The sequence below is a fragment of the Lynx rufus genome, unplaced genomic scaffold (genome assembly GCF_022079265.1).
Source record: "Lynx rufus isolate CCGP_SWC_20201006 ecotype Redwood Valley unplaced genomic scaffold, mLynRuf1.p SCAF_3, whole genome shotgun sequence".
Classification (NCBI taxonomy): domain Eukaryota; kingdom Metazoa; phylum Chordata; class Mammalia; order Carnivora; family Felidae; genus Lynx; species Lynx rufus.
This window is the reverse complement of record NW_025814845.1, coordinates 10,371,827-10,387,066: the sequence shown is the minus strand read 5'-3', so window position 1 is coordinate 10,387,066 and position 15,240 is coordinate 10,371,827. Positions and strand designations below refer to the sequence as shown.

The 15,240-nt window shown below is 44.0% G+C and overlaps 2 protein-coding genes across 2 annotated transcripts in view; one reads left to right on the top strand and one right to left on the bottom strand.

The window, feature by feature from the left end:
• FAM184B (family with sequence similarity 184 member B) overlaps nt 1-1,388 on the top strand; it is a 155,714-nt gene extending 154,326 nt beyond the window's left edge. The window contains exon 18 of the mRNA XM_047090611.1: nt 203-1,388. Within this exon, the coding sequence (XP_046946567.1) occupies nt 203-296 (94 nt within the window). The 3' untranslated portion in view covers nt 297-1,388. The remainder of the gene's footprint in view (nt 1-202) is intronic.
• A 4,126-nt stretch (nt 1,389-5,514) lies between these two features.
• Nucleotides 5,515-14,342, bottom strand: MED28 (mediator complex subunit 28). Its single transcript, XM_047091784.1, has 4 exons — nt 14,190-14,342; nt 9,764-9,830; nt 8,516-8,628; nt 5,515-7,264 (listed from the first exon to the last, which is right to left on the bottom strand). The coding sequence occupies exons 1-4, from the start codon at nt 14,337-14,339 to the stop codon at nt 7,067-7,069; spliced, it is 528 nt and encodes a 175-aa protein (XP_046947740.1). The 5' UTR covers nt 14,340-14,342; the 3' UTR covers nt 5,515-7,066.
• Nucleotides 14,343-15,240: the final 898 nt, after the last annotated feature.

The following is a 15,240-nucleotide window of genomic DNA, read 5'->3' as shown; positions in this document are numbered from 1 at the left end:
GAAACAGGAATTAGATGTTCCCTTCCCACCCCATCTTTCACACCTTGTTTCTAGCCATGAGTGTTGGCCAGTTATACTCATGGTCTTTCAAAGAGTAAAGCAACAGCTTTACTCCCTGAAAGATAGTGGGGTATTAAGTTGTTTACCGAATAATTTTCAAAGCCATCTAAAACAATCTTTTTGTTTGTTGGTTTGTTTTTAGGACACAAGATGGTGAAACAGCCCAACCCAAAGAAGTCCAGCAGAAACAGGGCTCTGCCCACCAGGAATGGTTTACCAAGTATTTCTCTTTCTAAACTGAGTCTCAGGATTCCATCACCAAGAGGACACCTGAAACACATGTAAAGCATCTGACTGAAGGAATGAACTAAAAAACCAAATTAACTTGCTTGTGACACGATTTATATATAATAGCCAAAACAAATTTTGGCATTAACATTTCATACTGTTTCATTGTGAAACCAGTGCTTAAACAAAATTCTTGACATTAAGGTGAAAAACAAAACAACATAAACCAGTGTTATCAAAATGCACCCACAGAAAATATTAATGTTACTGATGACCCTCACATTGTATTTCTAGTGTCCATAAGATTTCATTCCACTTTGTGGAATATCAGGCTTTGTGATTTCCATGATCTACTTTAAAAGTGGTTTCACTTGTCCTTAGAATGCTAGTCATCTCCACTTGAAAAGTATTTCTGTGTAAACGACAGAATTACAAAATGCACATTCAACCTCACTAGGAAGAAGAATAAAAGTTCGAAATACTCATGAAAACCAATTACAAACACAAAACAAGGCAAAACTAGGAGTGGATGACAGCAGCCCTTGGCACACTTCGACTGAGTGCTCAGACTTCCTAAGTCCAGGACCTGAAGTAGACGAGAGAGGGGATAACACCTACCTCAAAAGGGACTTTTGGAGAAGTAAGCAAAATAGGATAGGTATGATACCAATCACGAACTGGAATTAACCACTGCCAGAATTTTTCTGTGAATAACCGAGCCTCACTCTGTCATATGACTGTAGTTTCAACTTGGTCACTTGTGAAAGTTTCTAGAGTATTCTTTGAAGTCAAAGATCTACTGAGCCCATAGTCTTTGGGCCTGGGCCCTTTGCCTCATGGTGCATTGCTTCCCCATCACATGGATGCTCAGTACTGTAAGGGAATCGGGACTGGCCATTCATGGTGCTGACCCATGTCAGTCCACACTGAATAGTCTGACCTTCTGATGGAGCAGTGTGATTTGACAAGACTCAATACAATTTGGGCAAAATATGTTCTCAATCCTTTGGTGCTGGCCCCACACGTGGCCATAAACATTTATTCTATGCACTGTCAAATCTTTGCTCTTTGAATAAAACTTTAAACTGGGCAATTAAAAATGGCTGTGACTTGTATTGTTTTCCCAAAGAAAGGTGAAAGTAGATGAAGACAGTTTGGAAATAAGAAATTCACATTAATCTCAATCAGGTCAACTTTAAATGAAAAGTAGCTGCTTACATAATTTTGGGAGAAATGCAATTACAACTCAAATTACAACTGACAATTTAAAGGTAAAATCACTATCTTTTTTAATGTTTTTAAGGTTTATTTGTTTTGAGAGAGTGAGCACACGTGAGAGGATAAGGGGCAGACAGAGAGGGGAGAGAATCCCAAGCAGGCTCTGACACACTGTCTCAAGGGCTCAATCCCACCGACTGTGAGTCATGACCTGAGCCGAAATCAAGAGTCGGACACAAAACCAACTGAGCCACCCGGAGGCCCCTAAAGGTAAAATTCCTATCTAATCAAAACACGTGGCCCCAATAAGATAATTTCTTAAATGAAAATACTTGTTACCATACATGTAACATGCCATGTTATTTCTCAGTATCAATTTTTTTTAGTGATCTTGTTTCCTGCTTAGGGTGAGCACTGTAGGATTATGCTTGCGTTCTGTGTTTTAAGAACTAAACTAGTTTTGTGTTTTAAAAACTAAACTACGTACAGATAGTTGTACTGTTTATCGAAACATTCTTCCAACACTGCAACTACTGATGACTAGCAACGTAGGCTGCACTTTAACTCAGCATGACACCTGCTGCAGGGACAGAATTTTATTGAGACTCTACATCTGTTTGATTTCTTTCTTGTTGCAGGTGAGTGAAAGATTCTGTTAAATTTCTAGATTCCACACTGCAATAATTGTATCTGTTAACTAAATCTGAGCATGCTTCTATCATTTATTTCCTTAGGACACATTCCTTGGGTGTATCTAAGTAAAGCATCAAAGGATACATGCTTAAGCTTTTTGATATAGCAGAATTATCATCCAGAAAGTTTCTCTCAAGGTTCCACCTTCACCACAGTGAATAAAATCCTCTCTGTACCCTAGATAATACTGACAAAGAAACTCAATTTGATAGATAAAACATTCTTCTGGTTTTTGTGTATATAATCAGATTCCATCAATCTCTCAAGAGTGAGTGGTCCAGACGTGACAGTGATGGCTTGGGGAAAACAGTGCAGATGAAGAGAAATGAACTGATTCAGGATTGAGTCAGGAGGGAGAAACAGCAAGATTTGGTGATAAATCTTGTTAGGCTCTTTTAGGACAGAAGGAGGGGCTAACATACGGCTGGAGCAAAACTGGAAAGGAAGATTGCTGTAAAGTGTTTCTTAATTAGGGTAGAAAAGACTGAACTCGCTCAAAAAATGGCTGCATATTGTGTACCTGAACCCTTATTAGCTGCTCTAGCATTGATGTAACATCCAACACAGTAGTTGTGAGTGAGGCTACTTGGTCTATAGTCTCTCCAAGATCCACCTGGATTCTGCAAGGGCGACGTTAGGAAATTAAATGGAGCTGTGATAGGGAGCTGTCCCTGCATTCTTCAGATTTCTTAGGTAGGGCTACTCTCCACCATCACCCCTGGGGATGCAACACTATTTTTGATCTACTCCCTCCTGCTAGTTCCTCAGCTGTCTCCCCTCACCCTACAGGTGATAATCAAAGATGCCCCAGGCACTCAGAGTGGCTGTTGACTGTTAAGTCCTGTTAGTCATTATCCCTCCATGGGGAGTCAAGACAGTGAGGTGCTAACCAGCCAACTCCACTGTTCTTGTACACAGTATGCCCCCTTACCTTCCAATGTTTGGTCCTTGTACTGACAATGTTCCCTTCCACTGGGACGTCTCCCTGTGGCACCACTAGTGGAATCTTCAGCAAGTGGGCCACTGGCAACTACACCGCCATGGGTCTTCCTTGCCAATTGGGACAGTGCATGAGCCAGTCCCCAGGCCCCATCCTACTGCCTGCTCTCAGACCACGTCCACTAACAGCCATGTCAGTCAGGTCCTCCAGGAGCTATCTCCCAAGACACAATCAGAATTAGAAGACATTTATTGGGGATTTCAATGGCCCTCAGCCAAGGACCACCAGAAACACATCTGCAGGGAACAAGTTAGGTTTATTACTTGTTGCAATAGGGAGAATGCTCATTGCGGAGATGGTAGGGCTTCTCAGAAAGAGGGTGTTAGAACCTATTTCAGAATTCTGGCTTTGGTGAGTGATTTCAGACAGCCTAAGGATGCAAGGGTGCACTCTAGATTGGATGCTGTAAACAAGTCGGGGCAATTCTATGACTGGGTGCCTGAAAGAAAATTTTATTTGTTCAGAGCACAGACTAGAGTGAAGATAAAGCTGAAAATAGTTAAAAAAAAAAAAAAAAAAAAGGCAGTTACTCACTTCAGTCAGAAGAATGTTTGGTGGGTTAACACTGTGACCTTATCTTTTCTCTGAGCCTAGACAAAATGATGCGGTGCTTTTGTTTTGTCCTACTTTATCATGGTCTTGGAGCAACTCTGAGTTGGTATTCTGAGACTGTTCATGTCCAACAGGAGAATAACATGGCCTAGTTGGATAAGTGTCCATAACACAGATCAGTATCTGGATGTCAGGGACAGGTTTTTCTTCCCCTTCTCAGGAAAAACCACCTGTAACATAAAGGGAAGAGGAAGCCTAAGGCAAGAAGAGCCTTCAGACTATGGTGCAGGTTGACACCAGTGAAAGGGAGGCCAAGGAAGATTTGGGCAAAGAAGCTCAGACAATAAGACAGCACCAAGAAGTCTTGGCCAGGCCAGTAGAAGCTCCAGAGCAAAGACTGCCCATGAGGAGTCCCATGTTGAGCAGGAATGACCTGGCTTCAGTACCCCACCTGTGTCTGATCACAGCCAGGGAGAGTAAAGAAGGTGAAGTGGCCAGTAACCATCATAAGCACAGTGATGGTGGTATGGAAGGGGCAGGCTGAAAAAGGAGGAAGAGAAGAGAGATGCTGGAGACTGTGAACGAGGGGCAGGGAGATAGGGCATCAGCTCAGGTACCGAAGGAATGTTGAAGATGGGAGATGAAGAACTCTTGTGAGCCGCAGGGAATGATCCAGGAGACGGGGGATGCGGAAGACGGACACCACCCAAGGATTAAGCCCTAGAGAAGGTGACTGGCCTGGGGCCCAGAACCCTGGTGGAAAGGCTGGTCCCACACAGGGTAGGCACTTCAGGAGATGGAACAGGAAGGAAAAAAAGGAGACCCTGAAGATGTGGGTAGGTTTGTCCTTCTGGGACTGGAAAAGTAAGGGAAACCCTAGCTGATGGTTTCTTCTCACTGAAGACAGTAACTCAAGAGCGTTTTCGATGTTAATCACCAAGAGATTAAAATGATATTCATAGCTAAGATTGAAAAGTTGTATTGACAGAAAACTCTCAATTCATAATAAAGAAATGGCAATAACTGGTACTTGCATGAATTCAAAATATTTTCACTAAGCACCAAATAGAATAGTTCCCAATCTTTTCACTAAGAACCTCTTTATTACTCAAAGACTGCCTAAAACTTAAGCAGTTTATTTAGGTTTTTAACCAAGAAATCAAAGCTGTTGGGATGCCTGGGTGGCTCAGTCGGTTAAGCGTCTGATTTTGGCTGGGGTCATGATCTCACATTTTGTGTCAGGCTCTGTACTGACAGCTCAGAACCTGGAGCTTGCTTCAGATTCTGTGTCTCCCTCTCTCTTTGCCCCTCCCCTACTCATGCTCTGTCTCTCCCTCTCTCTCTCTCAAAAATAAACATCAAAAAAAAAAATTAAAAAGGGGCACCTGGGTGGCTCAGTCGGTTAGGCGGCCGACTTCGGCTCAGGTCATGATCTCATGGTTCATGGGTTCAAGCCCCGTGTCGGGCTCTGTGCTGACAGCTCAGAGCCTGGAGCCTGCTTCGAAATCTGTGACTCCCTCTCTTTCTGTGTCCCTTTCCCAGCTCATGCTCTGTCTCTGTCTCTTAAAAAATAAATAAATGTTAAAAAAAAAAATTTTTTTTTTAATTAAAAAAAAACAAAAAAGAAATCTAAAGCTGCCAATCAGAGCTTCGAATTGGCATGAAGTGACCAGGTTAACAACCCTGAGGTCATATATTGTGAGTAAAACCTTTTTTTAAAAGCTTTGTTTAACCTATACTGAGGGAATTTGTTAGCCTCAGGCTGTGTACCCCACACACGGGCACACAAACAAAAATGAGTAAAATGTATTACGCATAAAAAATAAATAATAAGTGGTCCCTGTACATTCAGAGAGGAACAATGCCTACTTCTAATGAGAGGCACTGAGACAGATGCAAATCACTAACCTACGCAAGGAGAACCATGCCAGGTTGGTAGAGACAGAGGTAGTCCTGTGTCTTGAGGGGTGAGGCAGAAAGCATGCAGTGGCTTCAGGGACCAGATGGCATCAGACCAAACAACCATGAATGGATGGGTATCAGTGTTATATAGGGAGGGCCTTCAAGGCTGAAGGAAATAAAACACTTCAGGACACTGAGTCACAGAAGTATTGCCTGTTCGGAAGACAATAGAGCATCTGTTTTGGGTAAAGAGATGTAATCTGATTAGATTGTAAACAACGAGAAAGGAAAATCTCATCCAAGGAGCACCACACACAATGCCGGTCTGTATTTCTCAACGGCAGCTCAACAGAGAATCTCACTGGCCCATGTAACCAACAAGAGGGTAAAATGTCTTCCCAAATGCTGAGATCCCATGATCTTCGAGGATGGTGAGTCGCTGAGAGTCACCTGCAGCCCATTCTCCACCCCAAGACCCCAGTCCCTTGGAATCAATGTCACTCATTAGCAAGATCCTTCCTTAATGAGAAATTCTGCTACAAAAAAAACAGAAACAAAAACAACACAAGCAAACAAAACTGAAAGTGAAAAGAGATAACCAACCATAGAAAGCTTTAACCTCTCATACTGCGCGTATACCTCAACTGTTGTGCTGAGCACAAGGTCTACCCCCTTACTTAAAACGGATGCATCACTGCAGAACCTAACAATTTACCATATCACTGCTCTTGCTACACACCCCCACCCCAAAAGTGAAAAAACACCACACAAAATATAAACTTACCCCAAATAAAAGTCAACATCAACTTAAGGATTCTATGTATTAATACTACACTAACTTAGGATATGATAGTCCTTTCAACCTATTTACAAAATACCCTCATTTTGAGAGCTCTGGAAGCCTTATGGACATTGCTGCATTAGATTCCTCTTCTTGAGGTAATTCAAAGTCTTAAAATATGCAAATTTACCTATTTTACTATATTACCATTGAGGGGTAATTGTTATAAAAGGTCTACAACCAAAATCCTTATCCTCTGATTCTCAGATCAAATCATACAAACTTTTCCCTTCATATTATATAAGCTAATCTAAAATTGGAAACACAAAAAGACTTAGTCATAAAAAAAAAATACAAAGAAACATAAAAAGGAATCTGTAAGTGGCATCATATTAACAGCCTAAACTTTGCTAAAGACAAAAATTTACTTGATCTACCAAAACCATTTTATAAAGTACTCAAGAAAAGATGTTTATAAAACTAGGGGAACATTTTAGGTGAGACCATCAAACAAAAATCATCTCATTCTTTGGCAAAGAGTTCTTCCAAAATGTCACGTCCACAAGAAGTGATGTTTGTCAAAACTGTGCCTAGGTTGACTCACACCAGATCCCCTTCAGGCCTGCTTTGACTCAGCTTTGCTTCATGGGTGCAGGGATGTTAGCAGACGCCTGCTCGAGGTAGGCCAAGGAGCCCTGAGGGATTTCGGCTGGCTTTTTGTGCTGAGCGTTGATGTCCTCCAGCACCTGCTGCCAATGCCTCAGTTTTGTCAAGTGCTTCTGGACCAGAGCATCCTTCCGCTGCAATTCATTCCTTAGTTCTGAGACATCCTACAAACAAAGACGATTAAGTCAGGGCAAACTCATGAAAAATGAAAATAGTTCCTGATTAGGTAAGAGCACTAAGAAGTAAACTCAAAGAGAATCAATGCAACCTTTGTACATCCAACACTCTGCTTGGCTCCTCTATCCGAATAATACACAGCAACTCCTCTAATGGAAGATGCTGCGTAATGCTGGGAGCTTTTACTTTTCATTTCCTTTTAATAAGTAATACAGATGTTCCAATATTCCAAAGTACCAAAGGGCAGGCAGAGAAAATCAGGCTCTTTCCCAACCTGATCCCCAGGCACCCAGTATTTCTGTCCAAAGGTCACTGCTGAGAATCTGAAACATGTGTTAACAACCGTTTAAAAGAGTCCACACCACTATTCTATCAGTTTGGGCTGAAGTGTTAAAATCTCATCTTCAAGAGCTTTTTAAATGAATATCAGCATTGTAATTCTTTATGAAGGCCTGGCATTGAACACACCTATGTTCTTAGTCAAGTACTCAAATCAGGAAATGCTCTGACATAATAAATTATAAAAGTATCATCTTATCATTCACATTCTCATCAGCTGATATCAATTAATAAAAAGAAGGTTTTCAATTAATTCAGCAGCTTGTGGGAATAGTTACTTCAAACAGTACCAAAAAACAATCATGTCAATTTAGTGTTTCTCATCAGGGGCATGACTGGTCTCTTGGGCAAGACAATTCTCTCTTCCACACTGCATGGGGCAGGCTTTGGCCCAACACACTAAATGCCAATGAAGCTTCCCAGTCATCATGGCAACTCCAACACATTTCCAAATGTCCCAGTTTCAAACAACTGAGATAAATGAAACCCTGAGTCTCAAGGAACCTGGGACAGAACATTTAAGTTTTGATTCCTTGAACAAAACTTGAGCCCTTCCTGTGTGTAAGGCAGCCGGGGATACACACAAATCACAGTTTCTGTCCAAAATGAACTTATCATCTATATTAATGACTTTTCAACCTTTTTCAAGCAGCAGAACCTTTTCTTTAAGAGAAGTCGTCCAGCAAATGAAACACTGTTTGAAGCCCAGCTTTCCACCTCCACCCCTGGCTCCACTACTTGCCCAACTTGTCGTGAACACTGACATCTAGCAACATGTGTATTCAATCTGTAAAGCCTACTATAACTCATGGGAAAAGGGTGTATCTCATTTAAAGCACAGATGGAATCCTGACCATATGTGCTCTTCCTGAAAGTTGAAGAGAAAGCTGAGTTCATACCTCTTTGATAACTTGCTCTGGTTTCTGGACAGATAACTGCAATCTTTTTTGTAGGAAAAAACATTCCGTCTGTCTTGCAATATCCAGAAATTTCTGGATACACTGATCAACACCTTATAAAAAAAGACCAAAATATTAAGAAAAACACTAGACACATATATCGCCCTCATAAATGAACAGTCAAAAATATCAAAACAGCACCTTCCGGGGCGCCTGGGTGGCGCAGTCGGTTAAGCGTCCGACTTCAGCCAGGTCACGATCTCGCGGTCCGTGAGTTCGAGCCCCGCGTCAGGCTCTGGGCTGATGGCTCGGAGCCTGGAGCCTGTTTCCGATTCTGTGTCTCCCTCTCTCCCTGCCCCTCCCCCATTCATGCTCTGTCTCTCTCTGTCCCAAAAATAAAAAAATAAAAAAAAATGTTGAAAAAAAAAAAAAAAACAGCACCTTCCCCAAGATGTAATCTGGAATTTTAATTCTGACAACAGAAATACTGACTCCCAACCCCCATGTGTTAACCAACATTAAATAGCAGATAATTTGTGTTTATATAAGGTTAATGAGACCTCAGCACAACACAAAAGTTCTTCTGAGGAAAGATAATCCTGACATCCAGCAATTAGAATCATGACTTCCAGTTAAATTTTTTTTTTCAACGTTTTTTTATTTTATTTTTGGGACAGAGAGAGACAGAGAGGGGCAGAGAGACAGGGAGACACAGAATCGGAAACAGGCTCCAGGCTCTGAGCCATCAGCCCAGAGCCCGACGCGGGGCTCGAACTCACGGACCGCGAGATCGTGACCTGGCTGAAGTCGGACGCTTAACCGACTGCGCCACCCAGGCGCCCCAATGACTTCCAGTTAAGATGTAACATGTAAAATACAGTACAAAACAATCAGAAACAGTGGTTGCTTCTTGGGACAGAACTTGGGCAAAGTCAGGGAAACACAAGAGACTTTTCTCTGTAACACCTTCAAAAAATAATCAAAACTTATTTTTTTAAAAAAACAGCACGCATTGTTGGTTATTACTGTCCTATACAATATGGACAGCACATTACAACTAGCTCATTATGAGTGTGACATGTCAGTTGATAAACCGAACAAAGAACCAGCAGTATATAGAAATGACTGCATAAATCTCATTCCCTGGAAAAGTTCTCTAAGGATACAAACAAAACCGTAAAGTGTAAAATAAGCAATCAGGAATCTTGCTGAAGGCAAGAACGTGGTCTACAAAGAGTGAATTCTTACCAGTTCTAATTTCCTCCTGATCTGTGCCATTGACATAGTCCTGACTCACAAGAGAAGCAAAGCAAGCCTGTGTGATTCAAACATATAAGAAAAAAATGTCATTCACATGTCAAAAGTATTACTTCAGAGTAACAAATAACTTCTCTTGAAGTTATTCAATGAGTTGACACAGTCTGGGTTTACACATTAGCTGACAAGATATCCTGCTAATGAAATAACTTGGTAAACTAAGTCCATGAGACACATGGAGGGAGAGCCTCCAAATGAGGCAGCTGGTATTTGCAAGCATCACGACCTGGCCTCTCTCCTGCCACTCGCCCCTTTCACCAGGATCCCATTCCATACCAGAGCCTGGGCCCCTGGTCCAACTCCACTTAAAGCCCCTCCCTCTGATGCTTACATGAATTGTACCATCACCCTATTAGGGCTCATATAAATCATTACCTCCTCAGAGAGGCCATCTCTCTCTACTCTTTTGAAATGGCTTGCTCTATCCTCATGCCCAGCTTTATTGTTTTTCACGCAGTTAACTGACATCATTCCATTCTTCTAGTCCACTATCAGTTGTCCCCTGCCAGCAGGTGGGAATTTTGCATATCTTGTTCTCATACTCCTAGAGCAGGAATACTACTCGGCACTAAGTGGGTGCTCACTAAATACACGTTAATGACAGATGGGACAACCTAAGAGCTTGCTATCACATGGGTAAACAAGTCCGAGAGAATTTTTCTCAAGGGGCACCGATCTAGAGGAATACATGATTCAGCCAAGCACTTCTGTGCACAGGAAACCGTCAGGAAATGCATAAAGAAGGTCTATCACAGGGCAGTGGGATCAGAAAGAGAATGGGAGAGCTGGTGGGGAGCAGTGGTCAGAAAGGAAGCCTCAGGGCGTCTGGGTGACTCAGTCAGTTAAGCGTCTGACTCCTGATTTCTGCACATGTCATGATCTCGCAGTTCTAGAGACGGAGTTCTAGAGACGGAGCCCCGTGGGCAGCTCTGTGCCAGCAGCACAGAGCCTGCTTGAGATTCTGTCTCCCTCTCTCTCTGTCCCTCCCCCCGCTTGTGCCTTCTTTCTCAAAACAAATAAACGGAAGGAAGGAAGGAAGGAAGGAAGGAAGGAAGGAAGGAAAGAAGGAAGGAAAGAAGGAAGGAAGGAAGGAAGGAAGGAAGGAAGGAAGGAAGGAAGGAGGGAAGGAAGGAAACCTCAGGAAAGCATAGCCCCACCAGCAGTGAGCAAAGTACACTGGTGTCAGGCAGGCATATCTGGGCCCAAATTTAGGCCATCACCCACATGTGAGGGCCCTTCGGGAAGCAACAAATTCTGCTGCCAGAAGTTTCCCCTATTTGATTTATAGAGAAAAATTACAGGACTCCTCCTGGGAAATCCCTGTAACACCTCAAGAAATCCGAAAAACAAATTGCCCATTCTGTGTATTACATGGAAAGATGAGCCTGTTGGATTTGGGATATGACTAGGGCACATCTGCTCTGTGAAACCTGTGGGTACTGGAAAACATCCCACCCAGGAGGCCAACCAGGCAAACCAATCAACAATGCTGCTCCCTCACAACCAGCAGGGCCACCAGGCATAGTGAAATTTGATCTCAGGAATTTTCGCTCCCTCTTCCCTCTTTAAAAAAAAAAAAAAGGAAGAAGAAATCAGGGGCCCCTGGATGGCTCAGCTGGTTAAACATCAGACTTGGGCTCAGGTCACGATCTTGTGGTTCGTGAGTTTGAGCCCCGCCCCGACATGGGGTCTCTACTGTCAGCATGGAGCCTGCTTCAGATCCTCTGTCCCCCTCTCTCTCCCCTGCTCTCACGCTCTCAAAAATAAACAAACATTAAAAAAAATTTAAAAATTATACATACAGGTCTTCATAGACAGGTGAGCAGTTGTATGGAGAAATGTGTGGTAGTCTATAAAAAGAATATGATTGGGGCGCCTGGGTGGCTCAGTCGGTTGAGTGTCCGACTTCAGCTCAGGTCATGGTCTCAGAGTTCATGGGTTTGAACCCTGCGTCTGGCTCTGTGCTGACAGCTCAGGGCCTGGAGTCTCCTTCGGATTCTGTGAATCCCTCTCTCTCTGCCCCTCCTCCTCTCACACTGTGTGTCTGTCTCTCTCTCAAAAATAAACATTAAAAAAAATTTTTAAATAATTAAAAAAAAAAGAATATACTTCTTAGAAGTATGCGTAGAGAGGCACCTGGGTGGCTCAGTCAGTTGAATGTCTGTCCAACTCTTGGTTTCAGCTCAGGTCATGAACTCAGGGTTTGCGGGTTTGAGCCCTGCATCAAGCTCTGCACTGACAGCACAGAGCCTGCTTAGGATTCTCTCTCTTTCTTTCACTGCCCCTCCCCCATGTGCATGCATGCTCTCTTTCTCTCTCAAAATAAATAAACTTAAAAAAAAAAAAAGTTAGAAGTATGCGTAGCATGGACAGTAGGGAGGCCCAAGTAATAGTCCTCATTTGCACAAGCCAAGGGGTTGGCTTTGGGCAAGTAATTTCTCCTCTGAGCCTCAGTTTCTCCATTCATAAAAGGAGAGGATGGTCTCCAAGACTTCCCCCCACAAGAATGCATGATCTCAACAAACTCATTACATTGAAGAGCATTTACTGAGCAACTAGAATGAGAAAGCTAGAGACCTAAAGGGAGAGCCCCCAAATAGAAATGAAAAGTGGGCAAGCAGGTGCCATGAACCACTGCAGGTTACAAAACAGAGGCCCACACAGACCACAGTGAAATGAAAAGGAAATGAAAATGTGGCCTTTGAGCAAAGTCCTGAGAAGACCAGATGGGTGACCATGCAGCAGCAGAGAGCCAGCCCAGGTCGCACCACTCACTCCCTTTCAGCTGGCTTTGTCTGAACGCCCTTTTGGGTTTCACATTCCCTGGGAAGTGCCTTTGGCAGCCACACCCATGTGTGCTCTCAGAGTACCCCGGGTTTTCTTCTACCAGAGCACTGATCCCCCAACACAGCAACTGCCTGCCACTCATCTGTTTCTTCCACCCGGCTGTCTTGAGTTCCTTGATGGCAAGGACTGTTTTCTCTGCATTCTAAGCACCAAAGACAGGGCCACAACAGGCTCCTTCACTGTTTGACAAATATCCATCAAAGCTATTGCTACCTGCTGCCATTGTATTAGCACTGATGGGAGAATGAAGGACAGATCCATTGGGGAAGTGATGCGGGACTTGGGAGAAGGCAGCTGGAAACCCAAAGGGAAAACAAACAGCACATGCAGAAGGAGTCTTATGTGCCTAGAAGGAAGAGAAAATTGGAATGAAGCAGAAAGCTGAACATGCAGAGCTGGGAAGACCACAGTAACCTTTTGGCTTTAACTCAAGAGTGACAGCATTAGGACACTGGTGGTTGGCTCTGGCCAAGGCATCTACAGGGTCAGTCTTTCAACAAGCTCTCATGACTGACGGCCACCTCACCTCAACGCTAAATGCTGCTCTAAAGCTTACCAAACCCCTTCCTTTCTGGCTTGGTACCACTGCAAAAGCATCTCATTCTCCTCCCAGATAGATTTGGATATCCTTCAAATCAGTTCGTTATCTCCAACCTTTTCAATGTACACTCCCCAGTAAAAACATTTTTGCCCGTGCAGCCCCAGTAACACAGTCATTTACAAACCATATTCATGTTCTACTCTGCTATTACACATAGTATAAAACTCACACGACTAGGATTTAAAATGTGGAAAAGGGGCCTGCACTTATAAGTTATTTGATTTACGCACAATAATGGCTCATCTTTCACTTTAGGGACCACTGGAAACCATCTTATTTTTAAGCACTAACTTATTTTTACCTCTCCTTTGTCTACTACCACTCCCCATTTTCCAACTTCTAGAGCAGAACTCGGTTTGGGTCATCCCTGCCTCCCTCGCTCCCTAACCCCCAGCTTGCTTTCCTTCTCCCCCCGCCTCTCCTAGTACCAACTTCCACACAGCAACTTTTACGTAAGTCCATTTCATCTCCAAGAGTCCATTACTTCAGGGCCGTTTAAGGGTGCAGCCCAGCGGAAAGGAACAGGACGTAGCAGTGTGTCGTTACCCTTCGTAGATCCACCAGTACCCTACACGCAGGGATGCGGGGAAGAGCGCTCAGGGATGGGGCCAAGAAAGCGTAAAACGGGAACCACCGACTGGGAACCTAGAAGGGTCCAAGGCTGGGGGTGGGCAAACTTGAAGTCCACGTGCTTCCAGAAACAAAGTCTAGGTTTCCGCCAGCAGACCTGCGCACACTTCCGGCCACCACTCAAAGTGGAGATTAAAGCAAGTAACTTACGTTCTCTGAGCCTCTTCCCCGATCTGGAAGCCTGTCGCGAGCATCACTGAAAGGGGCAAACTGCCCAGGTGCAGCTTAGGTTTCAGGTAAGAAAGGAGGCTGGGAACGGACGCCGCAGTCTCATCTTACCTCAAAAGAGGACTCCAACTCGTCCACCAACGTACTGTTAGAAGTTCTCGGAGGGCCTGGCGCTGCCTGAAGAAGCGAAGCCTGGCCCCTGGAGTCTCCGGGATGTCCAGGCGGCTGTCCGGAGAACATACCTCCCAGCGGCGCCGCCATTTCTGAAAGGGTGGGCAAGAGGCCCACTGCGGCTGCGCAGGAGCTGGCGCCCGCGGGTCACGGGGCACGCACGGTCACGTGACACCGCAGGCCGCCGCGGGCTTCTGTCGAGCTCCAGGGAAACCGTGGGTTTGGTGGCATCTCCCTTTTCTTCTCGGCCAGTAGGCAGCCAGACTTTTAGTGACCTTAACTGAAAGCTTTGACCGGATTTGACGCAGTTGTGGGAGTGGAGAATTCAGTGACTACGATGGAGCGAGCCCTTCTCCAGGAGTCAGGATACTCCTGTGCAAATCCCGCCTTTGCCCTTAAGATTTGGAAGGACTTTGGCCAAAGCTGCTCTCTACGGGCTCAGGTTACCCGTTGGTAAGAAGGAGGGAGGCGCCCCTTTATTCCACAGTTACCGAGCGTTTACTGTGTACCTATGACTAATCTAGTCAGTGTGGGCAGAGCGGGAACAAACTGGCAAAGTTACCCCTACATTCTCTGTGCGGAGAGACCGGTGACAAAAACATTAACATTGTTCAGGCTCCCTGGCCTGGCATTGTTCACCTTAGATATGTATAGTTAATTAAAGCCACTTTGCTAATGTCTTTCAGTAACTTGCTTTTCAACACTTATTTATCTTTTCAGAAGCTAAGTGTTTGTCCCATTATATTTAATTTCACAGTTTTCCAGCACATTTATTCTTGGTCCTAGACTCTGTGTACTCTGGGATTTTTTTTTTAATTTTTTTTAACGTTTATTTATTTTTGAGACAGAGAGAGACAGAGCATGAACGGGGGAGGGTCAGAGAGAGGGAGACACAGAATCTGAAACAGGCTCCAGGCTCTGAGCTGTCAGCACAGAGCCCAACGCGGGGCTCGAACTCACAGACCGTGAGATCATGACCTGAGCCGAAGTT